The following is an 18,859-nucleotide window of genomic DNA, read 5'->3' as shown; positions in this document are numbered from 1 at the left end:
CAGCAAGGAACAGCAGTACCACCATCCCAGTGTTTAAATTCTGAAACGAGAATCTAGTTTTTTTTTTCAGCAGTCTATGTTCCATAAACAAATCAGTACTTTAAAAAATATTTTGGATTTGCAGGACGGTCATGGGTAACAAGAACAGTATCCCTTACCACTGCCTAGCTCCAAGAAAGTCACCTTACACTTCATACACAGTGAAGGTGTTGTAGGGGAACTCCTTCCCCTTTACAAATCAATTACCATCTCCTTCAGGGAGTCAGTAACTGGTCACTGTTTGGCAACCACAATTTCAGAGCAAACCACTGATACGTGCCCTACAAAATCTGCATTTCGAGAGTAAACCCTTTCACACCACTTCCTAACTGCGATGTGGTATGGGACATTAAAACAATTTTTTGAATCGAAAAGCAGTTGCGGTGCTGGCTGGAAGCAGCAGTCAAGGGGCGGGAGATATCACAATAAATAGAAAAGGGGGAAGTGCGCATGACTGGTTTGGGTGGCCCGAGAGGGCCGACCAAACAGTCACTGCGCACTAAGGAGGGTTGTACCCTCCTCTCTTGCTCTTGAGCCCCGCCCCCTCACGGAAGCTGCAACAGCAGGAGGTCAACATAAAATGATAACATTAGTTATCATTTGTTTTTTTTGATACACCGAGGCTGTGGGGCGACGCTCTCCCGCCTTAGCGGAGGACCCGCCACTGCCGACAAGTATTTTTCGCCTTGTAAAACGGGTTTAGTTCATCCTAAAAGACATTTTGTGTTCTCAAACCCGGTCATTTTGCTTCAGGAAGCTTGTTCTCCTGTCCTGCTAACAGGATCAGCCATAGGGCATTGGTACTAGCCCATCTCTATCTGGAAAGAGGGATCAGTACTCACAAACATGGTATACATAATACAGACTATTCTATAAAACTAAAACACATTGTGAATGTATCAAGTACGAATGTGACTCGATTGTTACATTTTACCCTTACTTCTGGAAAAGACAACACAGACATTGCAGTATATGTTTAGAAAGGCCAGATGAGAAACAACACGTTTTAACTGTTTTTAACGCACAAAAAATGATCTTAGCAACAAATTGCTTGGATCTGTAGATATTAAGGAACAGTAATGAGAAAGTTTTGAGTAGCCACACAGTTTCTGAACAGATGCAGGATACAGGCTCTATATTGGAAAGAAATCAAATTCATCTCATCTGGGTCCTATGCACACAACCATGCTGAAACTGAGAGACACCAGTTGTGGCAATACCTGTATGTTCTGTAGTGCCAGGTTCTCTCTGCTGCTCCCACCGTGGACTCGGAACAACGGGACCTTTCCCGTCACCATGCTAAAAATGGATGTTACAGCCTTCACCACCCCGTCTATGTTCACATTCAAATGGTAACTGGAAAAAATGAAAAGAGCAAATAATGCATTTAGACCATTATTTATAAAGGTAAAATGTATTGTCCTTTGAAAGAATGAATGCATGAAATATTAATATAGCCCAACAAATATCGTACATGGGCGTCCCGACTCTTCAACAGAAAACAAACAGGAGAAAGCATACGAACCCACACAAAAGCCAAGTCTTGATTTTCTTTCCTAAAAAGCAGGTAATTGGGTTCAGTTCCTACATTCAGAGGGAGCGTGCTCCAAAGCTTGAAGGAACGCAGTAGAAGGATCACACACCGAGGCAAGCCTTTTTATTTTAGGAATGGGTAATGTTAATATGGAAATCGATACATTCATCAATGAAAATGAAATCTCATCCCTATTAAAATGTTGTGAACTCCGCATAAACCTCGACTCGCAAATATGTAGTCAAGAAGGCCCTAAGACCTAGGCCCGGGACTGCTGATTGATTGGTCGGAGGTGGGGGGTTCATAGCTGGCATTCAAACGCTCGGGCAAGAAAAGTGGGCAGACACAGCAATTGATTGGAAGTTCTGCTGAATCCTCGGGGTGGAGGTACGTACTGAATCCGCCGTCACAGAGGGTAAGAGACTATATCAGGACCTCAAACACAGTTTAGAGCATTTGGCAAACAGGGAGAAGCGTAAAAAAACAAACTAAGCATTTTGCCACAGGCAGGGTCTTGCATATTACCCATTTTATTTGTCCTAACTGAATAAGTCGTATGGCAGCCTTAGACGCGTTCCCAAAAAATTCACATTTACTAGATATCGGAGTACGCTAGCTTAGGTGAACATAGCCCTTAATAACACCCAAGATGTAGATTTTTGTGACAAAGCTATCCTAATTGGGAGGAGTTAATACTACAGCCTCATAGTATATTCGTTCAATTTTTACTCAGTGCTAGGAGGTTTCTCAACACCCATAATATCTGGAAGGAGTGTGGAAGGTAAATATAGCTTGGACTCTCGGCGTTTAATAGTAATTTATGCTGAGAGTGTACACATTTTTTGACAAAGTAAATCAATCTGTCAACTGTTATTGAACTCAATTGTGTATGTGGTGTTGGAATATTGATTAATTGTATTTTGTAAAAAAAAACGATCGTGGAGAAACAAGTGTAACATATTGCTTATTCACACAATGTTGTAATACTACATATGCATTTAAAAAAAAAATAATGATCAGTCGAACTGTGTGATGGAAATATTATAGAAGTGCTGAGCTCCTAATACATAATCGATAAAGGTGCACCACGTATGACTGCCCCTACCATTAGACAAACAAAACTACAAAAACTTTCACTTGAATTGTATTTATCTAAATTACTAAAACTAACATGGATTCCCTATTGAGACTTATGGAAACTAGGATCCTCAAACAGAAAAAGAGAATTAATAAGTTTTGCTAAGAGTAGCATTTACACACAAGAGCACACCATTCATTTCCCTGGCCAAAGTAGGGAATATTTATCACAGATATAACTGAACATACTAAAACACAAATTAAGACTAGATATACAGGACAAAAGAAAAAAAAAAAAAGAGTGAATGTTCAAAATATGGGCCCAATTTCAAGAAGCTAAACCAGGTAGCCTAACAATGCCGATAGCGAGCAAGGCTTCGGAACCTTCCCCACCATATGCAGGGATAGATGTACTCACACCAGCTCCCCTTGCATTAGGATATTGAAATCCAATAGTGGAAGCCAGCGAGCCCCCCACCGAGAAAGGAAAAGTTAGGTCTAAGTCCGAGAAAACCAAAAGTAAGCGAGCCCAGAAGCCTTCAGCGTAGTACAAGTCCCTATGGAAGGTCCCTTAAAAGCACAACTACCCGGCCACCAAGCTCAATAGTGACACATCTAAGACAAGTAAACGCCGCCCCCCGCTAGTGCAGGCGAGCGCAAAATGAAATTAAAATGTACTTTGTAAAGCACATCTAACACCCAAGGGTGTTTAGGTGCTGACTCAGAGAGGAGACTGCTGTGGGAAAGAAGACAGAGTTAGTGGCTAAACAGCTAGGTTTTGAGTGCTTTCCTGAAGGCTAAAAACTCAGTTTTCCTTTTCAATTCCTTACCTTAGAATATCCACAGGCATCAGACTATATCCGGAAAGTTTTTTCGTCAGCAGTACCCCTGCTCGTCGGTAGGTGGCGTCGTGCGGCTCCGTGTCCGTCGCTGGCGTCGTAAGCGCAGAGATGACATCACGGAGACTTCTTAGACGCCACCCATGCCCCGCTGCAGTCAGTTCTGTACACGACTTTCCACGCCAGGAACACATAGCCATGCAAGAAACTGACCACTGGTGACATGAAACTAGGGCCCTGAAAGGGATGACGTTAACCCTAGAAATCAGTTCGCAGAACGGGGAGGATAGGTGGGGCGGTAAGGAATCTATCACTAACTAATGTCTCTTACAGACATATCGTTACACAAGTAGAACTTGTGCATCTAAAAGAAACACATTAGTGATAGATTCCTACCCTTAGAATAGATACACCAGCAATACCAACCCCGGTGGTCGGTCTGGAGAACGGAGAACAGAACGGCCAAAGAAGCCGTCTCTCGGTACCTGACTGTCAAGGCAACAATATTTGGTAAATGTGTGCAGCGAGGCTCATGTAGCTGCCTGACAAATGTCCTGCAAGGGAAAGCTGCGTCCCTAGGCAGTAGTAGCTGCCGTTGCCCTGGTGAAGTGGACACGCAGCCACACAGGAGGCTCCTTCTTAGCCAAGGAGTAACATGCTTTGATGCACAGAACAACCCAGTGAGAGAAGGTCCGTTTGTGCACGGCCTGACCTTTTTTGGCACACACATTAAGCCTACAAAAGAGCTGGTCATCCACCCGGAACTGTTGTGTGCGCTTCAGATAGAATGAAAACAAAACAGGTGATGGACAGAATGTGGATCAATGTCACACATTCACCCCAGTCCAAAGATCTGGGCCCAAATCCATCGTTTTTTGCACTCCACACCACCCTGGGTTAGACAATGGCGATATGCAAATCAGCTCTGACCCTGTGCCCCATGGGAACAGTCCAGTCCGAACTACAAAAGCCATGTCCTTCCCAGAACGGAATCAAGCATCCGAGGACCGGACCGGTTTCGAGGTAACACCTCTCATCAGCCCGGCTAGCTTGACTCCAGTGGTGTGGAGTGCCTGGGACCCACGTCTGAGCATCCCCAGCGCACTTATGGCGGCAATTGCAAACAAAACAGGTGATGGACAGAATGTGGATCAATGTCACACATTCACCCCAGTCCAAAGATCTGGGCCAAAGCCATCTTTTTTTTTTACTCCACACCACCCTGGGTTAGACAATGGCGATATGCAAATCAGCTCTGACCCTGTGCCCCATGGGAACAGTCCAGTCCGAACTACAAAAGCCATGTCCTTCCCAGAACGGAATCAAGCATCCGAGGACCGGACCGGTTTCGAGGTAACACCTCATCAGCCCGGCTAGCTTGACTCCAGTGGTGTGGAGTGCCTGGGACCCACGTTTGAGCATCCCCAGCGCACTTATGGCGGCAATTGCAAACAAAACAGGTGATGGACAGAATGTGGATCAATGTCACACATTCACCCCAGTCCAAAGATCTGGGCCAAAATCCATCGTTTTTTTTTACTCCACACCACCCTGGGTTAGACAATGGCGATATGCAAATCAGCTCTGACCCTGTGCCCCATGGGAACAGTCCAGTCCGAACTACAAAAGCCATGTCCTTCCCAGAACGGAATCAAGCATCCGAGGACCGGACCGGTTTCGAGGTAACACCTCATCAGCCCGGCTAGCTTGACTCCAGTGGTGTGGAGTGCCTGGGACCCACGTCTGAGCATCCCCAGCGCACTTATTGCGGCAATTGCAAACAAAACAGGTGATGGACAGAATGTGGATCAATGTCACACATTGACCCCAGTCCAAAGATCTGGGCCCAAATCCATCGTTTTTTTGCACTCCACACCATCCTGGGTTAGACAATGGCGATATGCAAATCAGCTCTGACCCTGTGCCCCATGGGAACAGTCCAGTCCGAACTACAAAAGCCATGTCCTTCCCAGAACGGAATCAAGCATCCGAGGACCGGACCGGTTTCGAGGTAACACCTCTCATCAGCCCGGCTAGCTTGACTCCAGTGGTGTGGAGTGCCTGTCCATCAAATTGTTTTTTGTAATTTTCTCCCTGAGTGTACTGGGGTAGCTCAGACGTGGGTCCCAGAGCCTCCACACCACTGGAGTCAAGCTAGCCGGGCTGATGAGAGGTGTTACCTCGAAACCGGTCCGGTCCTCGGATGCTTGATTCCGGTCTGGGAAAGCTATGGCTGTTGTAGTTCGGACTGGACTGTTCCCATGTGGCACAGGGTCAGAGCTGATTTGCATAAAGCCATTATCTGACCCAGGGTGGTGTGGAGTGCAAAAAACGATGGATTTAGGCCCAGATCCTTGTACTGGGGTGAATGTAAGACATGGATCTACATTCTGTCCATCAAATTGTTTTTTGTAATTTTCTCCCTGAGTGTACTGGGGTAGCTCAGACGTGGGTCCCAGAGCCTCCACACCACTGGAGTCAAGCTAGCCGGGCTGATGAGAGGTGTTACCTCGAAACCGGTCCGGTCCTCGGATGCTTGATTCCGGTCTGGGAAAGATATGGCTGTTGTAGTTCGGACTGGACTGTTCCCATGGGGCACAGGGTCAGAGCTGATTTGCATAAAGCCATTATCTGACCCAGGGTGGTGTGGAGTGCAAAAAACGATGGATTTAGGCCCAGATCCTTGTACTGGGGTGAATGTAAGACATTGATCTACATTCTGTCCAGCAAATTGTTTTTTGTAATTTTCTCCCTGAGTGTACTGGGGTAGCTCAGACGTGGGTACCAGAGCCTCCACACCACTGGAGTCAAGCTAGCCGGGCTGATGAGAGGTGTTACCTCGAAACCGGTCCGGTCCTCGGATGCTTGATTCCGGTCTGGGAAATATATGGCTGTTGTAGTTCGGACTGGACTGTTCCCATGGGGCACAGGGTCAGAGCTGATTTGCATAAAGCCATTATCTGACCCAGGGTGGTGTGGAGTGCAAAAAACGATGGATTTAGGCCCAGATCCTTGTACTGGGGTGAATGTAAGACATTGATCTACATTCTGTCCATCAAATTGTTTTTTGTAATTTTCTCCCTGAGTGTACTGGGGTAGCTCAGACGTGGGTCCCAGAGCCTCCACACCACTGGAGTCAAGCTAGCCGGGCTGATGAGAGGTGTTACCTCGAAACCGGACCGGTCCTCGGATGCTTGATTCCGGTCTGGGAAAGATATGGCTGTTGTAGTTCGGACTGGACTGTTCCCATGGGGCACAGGGTCAGAGCTGATTTGCATAAAGCCATTATCTGACCCAGGGTGGTGTGGAGTGCAAAAAACGATGGATTTAGGCCCAGATCCTTGTACTGGGGTGAATGTAAGACATTGATCTACATTCTGTCCATCAAATTGTTTTTTGTAATTTTCTCCCTGAGTGTACTGGGGTAGCTCAGACGTGGGTCCCAGAGCCTCCACACCACTAGAGTCAAGCTAGTCGGGCTGATGAGAGGTGTTACCTCGAAACCGGTCCGGTCCTCGCATGCTTGATTCCGGTCTGGGAAAGATATGGCTGTTGTAGTTCGGACTGGACTGTTCCCATGGGGCACAGGGTCAGAGCTGATTTGCATAAAGCCATTATCTGACCCAGGGTGGTGTGGAGTGCAAAAAACGATGGATTTAGGCCCAGATCCTTGTACAGGGGTGAATGTAAGACATTGATCTACATTCTGTCCATCAAATTGTTTTTTGTAATTTTCTCTCAGATAGAATGAAAGCGCACGTTTTGGGTCCAGACGTTGGAGTCTCTCTTACTCTTTTGAAGGATGTGGAGGCGGAAAGAAGGTGGGTAAAGTGATGGTCTGCCCGATGTGGAAGGGTGTACCAACCTTTGGCAAGAAAGAAGGACAGGTCCTTAAAACCACCTTGTCAGGATGAACAGAAAAGGAAAGGAAAGTTTAGAAGAGAGCCCTGGAGCTCACTCACTCTTCTGGCAGAGGTGATAGCTACCTTGAAAGCCGTCTTGAAAGTAAGAAGGTGCACAGGACAGTTATGAAGGGGCTCAAAGGGAGCGCACATCAGGTATGTCAATACAAGGTTTAAGTCCAATTGAGGCATTATGAACGGCACGGGAGGAAACGTGTGCGTAATGCCTTTCAGGAAGCGGTTAACAACCGGGGAATTAAAAAGAGATTGCTGTTCTGGAAGCCGTAGAAAGGCGTGGATGGCCGAAAGATAACCTTTCATAGTGCCCAGGGCAGAGCCCTGCTGGGTCAAAGAAAGAAGTAACAGACGGGCCTCGGAAAGAGGGGGAGAAAGGGGAGCCACAGCTTCAGCTGTGCACTATGCCACAAACTTGTTCCACCTGAATACGTATAACGTTTTAGTGGAGGGACGACTGGCTGCCAGAACGATATCACAGACTTCAGGAGGGAGATCGAAAGCAGTCAACTGTCGCCACTCAACCCTCACACATGGAGGTGGAGGCTGAACAGGTTCGGGTGGAGGACAGTCCCCTGCTGCTGCGACAGAAGATCCTCCCGAAGAGGCAGTCGGATCAGGGGATCAATCGCCATGTTGAGTAGCTAGGGATACCAGTATCTTCATCCCCAATCCGTAGCCACAAGGTTGACTTGGGCCTGGTCATGCAAAATTTTCTTCAGCACTCTAGGCAGAAGTGGTATAGGCAGAAAGACGTACAACAGACCGCAAATCCACTTGCGAAGAAAAGCGTCGCCAAGCGAGTACCGCCTTGGAAATTCCAACGTGCAGAACTGATGACATTACGTGTTCTCTTCTGTGGCGAATAGATCTAACTAAGGCTCGCTACACTGCAGAAAGAAACCTTGCGCCACATCCGAGTTTAGACACCATTTGTGATCCATAAAGCACTGGCGGCTGAGTTCGTCTGCCCGGCGTTCAGTGAAACTGACAGGTGTTGAACCACCAAGGTAATGCCTTGATGTTCCAGCCAGGTCCAGAGGCGCACACCAAGGTAATGCCTTGATGTTCCAGCCAGGTCCAAAGGCGCAGAGCCTCCTGACATAGGGTCCACGACCCCACCCCGCCCTGTTTGTTGCAATACCACATGGCATGGCCGTGGTGTTGTCCGTGAACACCTGCACTACACTTCCCCAGACAGAGGGAAGAAATGCCTGCAGTGCAAGTCGAATCGCCCGAAGCTCCAAAAGATTGATATGGAGTCGGGACTCTTCCGGAGACCAGAGGCCTCTGATCTCCACCTCTCCCAAGTGGCCTCCCCCATCCTAGGAGGGACACATCCGTCACCACTGTGTGCCTTGGTTGGGGAGGGGAGAGGGATCTACCATTGACTCAATCGCGATTCGTGAGCCACCACTGCAATTGATGTGCAGTGGCCTCCGAGATCTGGACGTGATCGGACAGGTTGCCCTGATGCAGTGCCCACTGAAACTTCAGGTCCCACTACAGAGCAGAGCACGCATATGCCATCTGGCATGGTGCACTAGCAGGATGCAGGAGGCCATCAGGCCCAGGAGCCGGAGGGTCATCCTGACTGAAACCCAGGATAGAGACTGAAAGAGCGGAATCATAGCCTGGATTCCAGACTCGTTGCACGGGAGGATAAACCCAAAACTGCGTCTAATCCAGAACCGCTCAGATGAAGGGGAGCTTCTGAGAGGGACTTCGGTGCTACTTCGGCACATTGATGGAGAACCACAGTAAATGCAGGAAGTTGGCCGTAGCCTGAAGGTGGGTGACGACTGTCTGGGGCAAGCCGGCCTTCAACAGCCAGTCGTCGAGGTAGGGCAGGAGGGCCGCGACTTCCTGCTGCAGAAGCACAAAGTGATCCCACGACATGCGGTGGAACTGAGGTGGCATGGCTGGGGGGTAGACTCGCAGGGGAGGCAGTAACCCCTTCGGACAATTTGCAGCACCCACCTGTCTGAATTGACAGAACGCCAGTGTGGGAGGTGATGTTGAATCCTGCCGCCCACAGGCGTACGGTGCACTCCAAAGCTCGGACAGGAAGGCTTTAAGGCGGATGTTGCAGGAGCGGAGGTGGACGGACCCGCACGCTGGCCCCCTGTGGTGCCACGGTGGCCTCCACGCCCACGGCTACGCTGAGGTTGGTTCCGCGCAGGCTTCTGGCTGAACGAACGTGCAGGGGAGCCTCTTCTGCGGCCACAAAAGGCACAATAGGTAGACGGGCCGGGTTTGTGGTGGAGAGTCCCAAGGACTTGGCCGTAGCCCGACAGTCATTGAAACGCTACAGCGCGCTGTCTGCCTTATCGCCAAACAGACGAGTACCATCAAAAGGCATGTCCATGAGGGAACTCTGGACTTCTCTGGAAAACTCAATGGACCGCAGCCAGGCATGGTGACGCAGGGCCACTGTCGTGGAGATCGCTCTCCCTATAGAGTGCGGTGTCCAGCCCACACTGAAAGGCGAATTAGCGGCTTCCATACCCTCAGCAACAGCTTGGGAAAGGACAGCCCAAATCTCTTCTAGGCACTGGGGCAGTGTCTGCGCTTCAGTGTCCCACACAGTGTATGAGTAGCGCTCCAAAAGGCATGCATTGTTGACTGATCGTAGCTCCCGGGAGAGGGCCCTAGGGTGCCGGGGCCAGACCCACCGGCTGAGGACCTTGCGGCGCCAGGGCCGGAGCCGAAGGCGGGCAAGGGCCCTTCATGGGAACAGGGAGGCCCGAAGGCGCACCAGCAAGAGCCCTAGGCCTGAAAAAGCGGTCCATGGCGGTAAGGAACTCTTGCGCCTGGACCAGAGTCGCTGACAGACCCGGATAAGGTGGGTAGGCCGCAGGACTCCCAGGCTCCAGCGGAGCCACAGGGGAAGAACCCCTGGCCCCCTCGTCTGCATCCGAAGACCAACAGGGGACGTCAAAAAGCGAACACGATTCTTCGACTTCTTTTTGTGATGTCTCTTTCCCGATTCCGAGGGCGATGATGATGGCTCTGCAGACGGTCCCTTGAGCGACCCCAGGATCTCGAACGGCGCGAAGACGACTGCCGGGCCTCCAACAGCCTTCGGGACTGCTCCCGCAAAGCCTTCGTAGCCATGGCCAGACAGTCGGCACATGACCGAGTGTCATGGGCGCCCTCCCGACAGTGGAGACAAACGTTGTGAGGGTCCGCCACTGACATAGTACGGCGATAGGACCCACAGGATTTAAATCCAAGCATCTCTACTTGGCACCAGGAGTCGAAGACTCAAAAGAGAAGAGACAAAAGTCTCAAAAGTTACTCAAACAGTGACTAAGATACGTGCTATAACCTGATCTGCGCTTGCTGGCGCGGAAAAAGAAAAAACTGACGTCAGCGCGCATAGGTGGCTCCTAAGTAGCCTCCGTGATGTCATAACGGCACTTAGGACGCCAGTGACGGATGGGAGCTGCACGACGCTACCTACCGACGCGCAGGGGTACTGCTGACAAAAAAACTTTCCAGATCTAGTCTGACACCTTGGGATATTCTACGGTAAGGAATCTATCACTAACGGATCTCTATCAGATCTGAGTCCTATTAGCAGTTTACACTGAGGAGAAGCTCCAAAATGACAGGTCTTTGCTGAGGAAAGGATCATTTGAGCCAAAGGATGGGACAGCAGTGGAGGGTTGCATCAGGCATGAAGGAGGAAACTTATAGGACTTCCTCTACATGCAGCAATGCCTCGCAAGATGGGAATGCTATGTTGAGGAGCAGCTTGTAGAGTCACCTAGAATGAGAATAATACTGCAGAAGAGCGTGGCGGGCATTATATACGTGCCATGGCCCCAGATGGAGAAAGAGGGGTTGAGAAGAAAGTTGCCGTCATTGCTGAATGGGGCAGAGAAATGGATTGAATGCTTCGGGATAAAACTGCAGGTATAAACCTAACGAAAGGTGACATTAAGAGCCTGCTATGCAGCCTAATTAGGGAGCAGACAAACACTGTGTTCACCTAAGCTTGCATTTCAGCAATCACACTCACAAATACCCAGCATGGCAGGTCCGCATAATACGTACAGGTTCTGGATATGAACTACCTTCAGAGAAATATTCACTGACCATCCAGATGTAGGAGGGCCAATAACAGAGACCATAAAGCCAGAGTAAAGCATAACGATTCCCTAAATAGAAAGAGGGAAAGCTGCGGACAGGAAACTGGACAGCCGTGGACCAACACAGGCCCACAAGTCACATTGTTCTACAAAATTCTTTACAATGTGTTACCCACCGAGATACAGAGCGGGCTGGACAGCGTGGTTTGTGTAGATACCAAACTCTGGCAGGAATCACAAGCCCCAATCCGCCATAAGAAATGCAAGAAAAGGATAGAGAGAAGCCGGAGCAGAACCCAAAAGAGACAAATAAAATGAGTGGAGCATTAGTTGAAAAAGACTGCCCTGGAGGGAGCAGCGATGCATAAGCAGTACAGATGGCGCCTATCACAATGGGGCCTCGACCGTAAAACTTAAGAGGGTTCCAAACAGAGAGTCCAGGAACACGAACAGGTTATGGGAGTAGAGGCCAGGGAGGCTGGCTGCAATGAGACATTAGAGAGTGCTTCTACTGCTGAAGGAGAGGTCACCAGTTAGAGGAACGCCAGATAAAGGCATACCATGAACAGCAAAAGCAGCAGCAGAGGTTAGTGCATATAAGCCAGCCACCACAAAACGCCACATGACAGGATATGGTCAATGTCCCTCCTCAGTATCAAGCATAGGGTATTCAGTACACATTATACACTCAGTCACAGGGAGGTCTGCCATTCGCAACACAACCACAGCAGGGATCAGTAATTGAGAAATGTGGCAGCAGCAACCACAGACACTGTGAGGGGGCAGGGGGAGTAGTTCATTCATGCAGCCACAGAACCAAAATTCGGAGTAAAATAGACCCCCAGTAAATTAAAAGAGATAATGATAATCCCAGCGACTTAACCCTCAGTAGGTCACCTCCGATGATAAAGACAACCAGCATCCATCTACCCCCTTTCAACAAAATAAATTGTATCAGATCAGAAAGGACTAACAGACAGCATTGGGGGTTATTTTACTTGCATCTAGGAATTCAGGCTTGCATCGATTGGGCGTCCACACTAACAACATGGTGATTCCATGGAGACACAGAATAATCAGGTTGCCTAAGGTGCCTACGGAAACTTGGCCCCACTCTGGTGCTGACCCCTAGGGCGGGGTTAACTTGCCACAGCCCAGGGGCAGAGCATTCTGACAAAGGGGCAGGACAGCATCTAGAAAACCCTTTAAAAATCAGACATCTAGGTCCCACAGCCGCAGTCAAATGGGACGTATTCCAATCACCAAGCCAAAGGGACTCAATTTCCGAGCATCATTGTCTACAATTAAGGTTTCCTTCATGGTGTGCACCCACAAAGACTGTAGAAACCTAAATTAATTGCTGATGTATCAGGTATTGGGGGCAGTCCCAGTTCGTTTTGCTACCAGTTGGAAGGGCCAGATGGAGGGAGGTCTTCCAAAGATGAGCACCTCAGTCTTATCTCCATTAAACTCGAGGGAGATTGCAGTACTCTCAGAAGCAACCTCTTACATACACAGTCTAAAGTTTTCAGCAGTGCATTGAACATCGGTTCAATGCACTGCAGAAAACTTCTTACAAGAGACAATCTTTGTAGCACTGAGTGAAACAGCAGGGCACTCCTTCCAGAGGCAGTGTATCTGAAGAGAGAATTAGAGGCGAGTTGGTTACAGCTTTACTACTACTGGAAGGTGCACACAGGGTGAAGATAAAACAATACACCCTCCTTCCTGTCCTTATCTTTAGAGGCATTCCCTATTTACAAGCTAAGACCTGCAGTTGAATAAAAAATACTCCAAAAACCAAATGAAAGGAAGGCCAGGAAAACTCTGTTCATTAACCCTTTACACTACACTGCTTAAAACCAACGTATCTAAAATGTTGCCACAGCTTTTCAAAACTAGGATTTAAATACTGTAACACTTACTGGATCATAAAGCGAGATGGAGGAACCTAATTCTAGAATTTGAGGAGGTCATCTTAAATCAAGAAAATTGAAGAAAGTATTTGACAAGTGATCGACAAGCACAGGCTGGCTTTCACACTGTAGTTAATAAAGAAGAAATTGGAATGAACATGCTACGGAAAGAGGGCTATTTCTGAAACACAGGTCTGTAATGCATGCCCCATGACCAATGGAGACCGTGCCCTGACTTTTGAAGATTGATCATGAGATGAGGGTATTTACGTCCTGAACCAGAAAGTACTTATTACGTATTATTTTGGATGCAATGGCGTGGTTGGTAGGTTTACTAAGCAATAAAAGTAGAATCTAGTTTGAGATGAAGTATGCGCTTAGAACCAAATACTTTAATTAACGACCCACAAACAATCACAAGAATTGTATTAAAGGTGTTCAGGCTGAAAGTCATATTAAAGCAAAGGCATACGATAGGTATTAAAGGGTGCATCTATAAGATTTTACAATCAGTTGGCTTCAGAATTAAAAGAATAAATGTTCCTGTGCTTGGATGATCCCCCTACCAAGAGCAGATCATCTTTGGGACGCAAGACGAACATACGGTGTGGTGGAAATTCAGTGAACAAGCTCAACAACACTGATTATTACATTGTCAAGACACGAACAGACTTCCTAAAGCAGAAGTACAAAGAGGAAATAATCAAGAAAGGACAGCAATTAGAGACAACTTATTGATTCTGTGCATTTTGCAGAGTTCTGCAACATCACCTTTGTGGCCACTTAAGAGAGCCAGAGGCAAAATTGGATGCTCAACACGTAAGAGCCTTAGCTGAATGATGCAGGGTTTTCCAACTGGTGGTGATGTGATTGGTCCTTCAACAGGGGTCAGGTGGACTAGCGGAGGCAAGATGTTTCTCAAATCCCAAATCACCAGAAACACAACTATGTGTTTGCCTGTATGAAGCACGACTTAGGAAGTGATTGTATGTATATATCCATTGCAGGAAGAGAAAGTCAGTGCTACATTCTCCTGAAAGTGCTTGGGTGGCTAGAATTCCATTCCTAGCCAAATAAGCACTTGTTTGCCCATAAACGCTGTGTTTCTGTGAAGATGTTAGAAATCGTTATTATTATTATTTTTAGTTTTATATAGCGCACTTAGATCCAAAGGTATCAGAGCACTTTACATTCTATGTGATAACGGTTACAAGAGATTTTCTCCATTGTGAGAGAATTCACCTCCCCTTGGTCTAACACCTCGGACGGAAAACCATCAGGTACCTGGGCTAAGGACCTTGCTGATTTCTTCACGAGCAAGATCCAACGCATTCAGGAGTCATTCCTGGTACCAGTGTCTGCGGGCCAGACTGAACCTGACATCATCACATCGCCACAGGCCGGGCCAGGGGCGACGCTGAGCGTGTTTCCTCCAATTTCTGCTCCTGACTCCCTGGCTCTAATGGGCAATTTAAAATCGGGTTCACCCCTTGACCCATGCCCCGCTAAATTTCTAGCGAAAGTCGCGGAGGTGATTAACCCGCTGGCTAACCCGCTGTTAAATCTTTCGCTGAGGCATGGTGTGGTCCCACAAGCCTGGAAACAGGCGATGGTGATTCCCTTGCTCAAAAAGCCTGGCCTAGATCCGAAGGCCCCTGTCAATTATAGGCCCATCTCTCTGTTGCCGGCTCTCACCAAGATTTTGGAAAAGCACGTTCAAGGCGTGCTTTCCAATTTTCTTGAATCTAATGAGATCCTGCATGCCACCCAATCGGGCTTTCGTCCCCATCTCAGCACAGAGACAGCGCTCCTTGAGGTCTCGGAAACCATTAAAGGGGTTCTGGACTCTGGGGGCAAAGTCATGCTGGTGATGTTAGACTTGTCGGCGGCGTTCGACACCGTTCCCCATGATGGTCTTCTCGCTAGACTCTTCGAGATAGGTCTACGGGGGACGGTGTTCGACTGGTTTTCCTCCTTTCTAGCCGGCCGCCGGCAAACGATCTGGGCTCCGCCTGATTCCGCCGTGATGCCGCCTCTGGGAGTCGGGGTCCCACAGGGCTCTATCTTGAGCCCGACCCTCTTCAACATCATTATGACTCCGTTGGCGGCGTTGGTGGAGTCGCATGGCGCCCAGATCGTATCCTACGCGGATGACACCCAGCTCCTCTTCTCTTGTAAGAGAGGAGGTGACTTTGATGGGGAGAGTATTCGGGATTGCCTTGGGGCTGTTTTTCATTGGTTCCATCTGAACAGCCTCAAGTGCAATTCCGACAAGTCCGAGGTACTCTTCTTTGGGTGTGACACAGAGCCAGACTGGCAGACCTGGTGGCCAATGAATATGTTCCCTCCGTCTTGTTCCTCTCAGGTTGCCAAGAATCTGGGGGTTAAGATGGATAACAGGCTAACCTTGAAATCCCAGATCCTGGGGGTGTCGGGCACTTGCTTTGGCATCCTTAGGATGCTGCGGAGGTTTCTTCCCCTGCTTTCCGAGGAACATAGGACGCTGACAGTCCAGGCTCTGATTGGGTCCAGGTTGGATTATTCCAACATTCTCTACCTGGGCCTTCCAGAGTACTTGCTGCAGCAGCTTCAAGTGGTGCAGAACGCCGCTGCCAGGGCAATTTTCGGTCTTAATAGGCGTTCCAGTGCCTCGGGCCTGTTGGCAACTTTGCACTGGCTTCCCATCCGCAAGCGGATCGCTTTTAAGGCGCTGCCCTTGGCCTATAAAGCTCTTCACAAGGGGGGAGCTAAGTACCTCCAAAAGAGACTGGTCTTTTATCAACCGACCAGGTCTCTGAGGTCGGAATCCCTGTACCTGGCAGTTGTCCCACGGGTAAAGAAAGCGCGCCTCGGAGGCCGCTCTTTTGGATTGCTGGCACCACAGCTGTGGAACTCTTTGCCGCTGGCTCTGCGGGGAGCCACTAGCTTGCTGGCTTTTAGGAAAGGCCTTAAAACTTGGCTGTTCACTCAGTAGCCTGTCTCTTGTGAGTTTCTGGTTGACACTTCTTTTATTCTTTTATCTGGTGTTATGTTAGTATGTCGCAGTTTCTTCTCTTTCTCCAATAAAGCGCCGGGACACTCTTTTTGAGTAGCCAGCGCTATAGAAAAGAATAAATAACATAAATAACGTAACATAACAAGAGGTACACGAGGGGATTCATAAGAGTCATAGCTGAACAATACAGCATTACGTGGCTCTACAGTTCCACGAGTATAACACTACCCAAGGACGCATTGAGGAACGGCAATAGAGACAGAATAGGAGACTGAAAGAGTCATGTGTCCATCTTGAAGGAACTAGTTCTCCATGAGAATGAGCACTATATTAAACAAAAGTGTCTGCCTACGATTGTGTCCTTTCTAAGTTTATAAATGAAATCATGACTGCAACACCACCTTAAGGTCGCACAGTGATGACCATGGATGTCCAGGAAATGTCATGGCACAGAATCAGGTCTCAGAAATGGGCACCATGCCAGAGGAGATCAGAATGCCGGAGATGTGAGGTACCCCTGACAAACAGCTCAGACAGAGCAAGGGTCTCTATGTCCTGTTGAACGGTACGTGTCATTTCAACACACTTAATTCACCCGTGCCTGACCAAGCGTGTAACACCAGTACCCTCATATATTTAAATATTGCCTCAGTTTATGCTATGTTAAACATTATTATAATTTCAAATAACATAAAAGGCGACCTGGCACTATTTTCAAGAGGAAAATGAACTGAAGCACTAGTGAAAGCAGGACTGAGAAAGCAGACAAAAAGCCACTTTTTTTTACAGAAACCGTTGGACTCTGTGATGCTCTTTACTTGGAATGGTAGAGTCCAGAGTAGTAGAGGCTAAGTAAGAGAAAGCACATCCAATCTTGAAAGCTATTTTAATAAAGGGAACTGTCAAAACTAGCACGAAAGATGGCCTGAGAAGGCATCAAGAAAAAACAAATGTGAATAAACGTCTATAAGATATTTCCAGGGCTAGAACTAAGAATGGTCTGATGGGTGAGGTGAGGTGCGGTGCGGTGCTTTAAATTGACAGCTTTTCTACTGGGAGCCAGTAAAAGGTAGATAGATAGGGTGAAACTGAGGCTGTTTTGGGCATTTTGCAACTGTTGTTAAAGGCAGTCCGTAAATCCTAGATAGACCGCTCTACCATAGTCCAGCCATGAAGTTATAAGAGAGAATGTATCATTCTTTTACAGGAAAAAGTGGGAAGAAGAAAGGATTTTATTGAGCATCCTTGGAAGACTAACACAGATGCCAGAAGCCTGGCTGGTTTGGTTCGAAAAGGTAAGATTTTGATTACATAGATTCTTTGTATGAGCTGCAGTTGAGCCTCCCACTGAAGAAGGACAACAAGACAGGGAACACAAATTAGACTGAGTGCTAAAGGAAAGAGTTTGTCTTATCATAATTGAGCTTGAGGCAGTTGTCCAACAACTAGAGGGCAACGGCACTCATACAGGAGAGGAAATTGACTCATCAGCTCGATGTTATTTAAGATTGATAAGACAAAAAGATCATAGATAACATACATATTACAACATAGATATTTCAGAGTGTTGAACTGAGGGACGAGCGCTTCGAGCGCTTGGGAACTCTCCAGGATAAAGATACAGGATTAGAGTTGAAAGGAATCATGAAAATGGACTGATATCGGGGAGAAATTATACTTACCCGCCTGGAGGTGTTTTCACACTCCCATCTGAAGAGTCCCTTCATATCTGTAGTACGTGAGACAGTACTGAATGCTGCTGAGAGGTCCAAAAATAGGAGGGCAGCTGAGGTTCCTTTACGGAGCAGAACTTGTTGTTAAACACAGCTCATACCTCAGACGCCTGATAAGATACCAAATTCTGAAGACTCACAGGGTGAAACTATCCTAAACCATGGGATGATTGCCAAAAAAAACAAAAAAGATCCTAAGCAGGTATTTGCAATGCAATTGTTCTCGCATTTTTGTAAGTTAGAGCTCTTCGCGTTGAAACTGACAATGTTTCTTACTTTTGTCTTTTTATTTGCAGTGGAATGATCATATTTGCATGACCTTGAGGAGCTGGAGAACCAGAAAATGGGAAATAGGTTATGAGGGACAGGAGACTAGACTAAAATGCAGCCTGAAAAAAAAAGAAACAACATCCTGGATAAAGCAAACACTTATAGAGAATAAAAGATTAAGTAAAGCAAGTGAAATATAAGCAGGAACAACATGGTTACCTTAACACTTTTACACTTGTTATTCAGAAATCAATGAGTGTTTTTGCCTGGAAAGTTAAAGACAGGACTACAGGGCCCGGAAATGACCAGTTTTAATGTCTATTGCTTATAATCTTACAAAACGTAAGCAATATCGTCCCTGAACACAGAATCGTGGTACACACTTTATAAACTAAAATAAGGAAAACAGCTGATAAGGATCACATTAAACGTTTTCCACTCT

The 18,859-nt window shown here is 47.5% G+C and overlaps 1 protein-coding gene across 1 annotated transcript in view; it reads right to left on the bottom strand.

The window, feature by feature from the left end:
• NADSYN1 (NAD synthetase 1) overlaps positions 1 to 18,859 on the bottom strand; it is a 217,194-nt gene that overhangs the window by 35,175 nt on the left and 163,160 nt on the right. Inside the window, exon 15 of the mRNA XM_086959527.1 lies at positions 1,260 to 1,395. Coding sequence (XP_086815653.1) covers positions 1,260 to 1,395 — 136 coding nt within the window. The remainder of the gene's footprint in view (positions 1 to 1,259; positions 1,396 to 18,859) is intronic.

This window comes from Lissotriton vulgaris, chromosome 2_2 (genome assembly GCF_964263255.1).
Source record: "Lissotriton vulgaris chromosome 2_2, aLisVul1.2, whole genome shotgun sequence".
Lineage (NCBI taxonomy): Eukaryota > Metazoa > Chordata > Amphibia > Caudata > Salamandridae > Lissotriton > Lissotriton vulgaris.
Note: the sequence above shows the minus strand (reverse complement) of the source record. Positions and strands in the feature narration are given on the sequence as shown.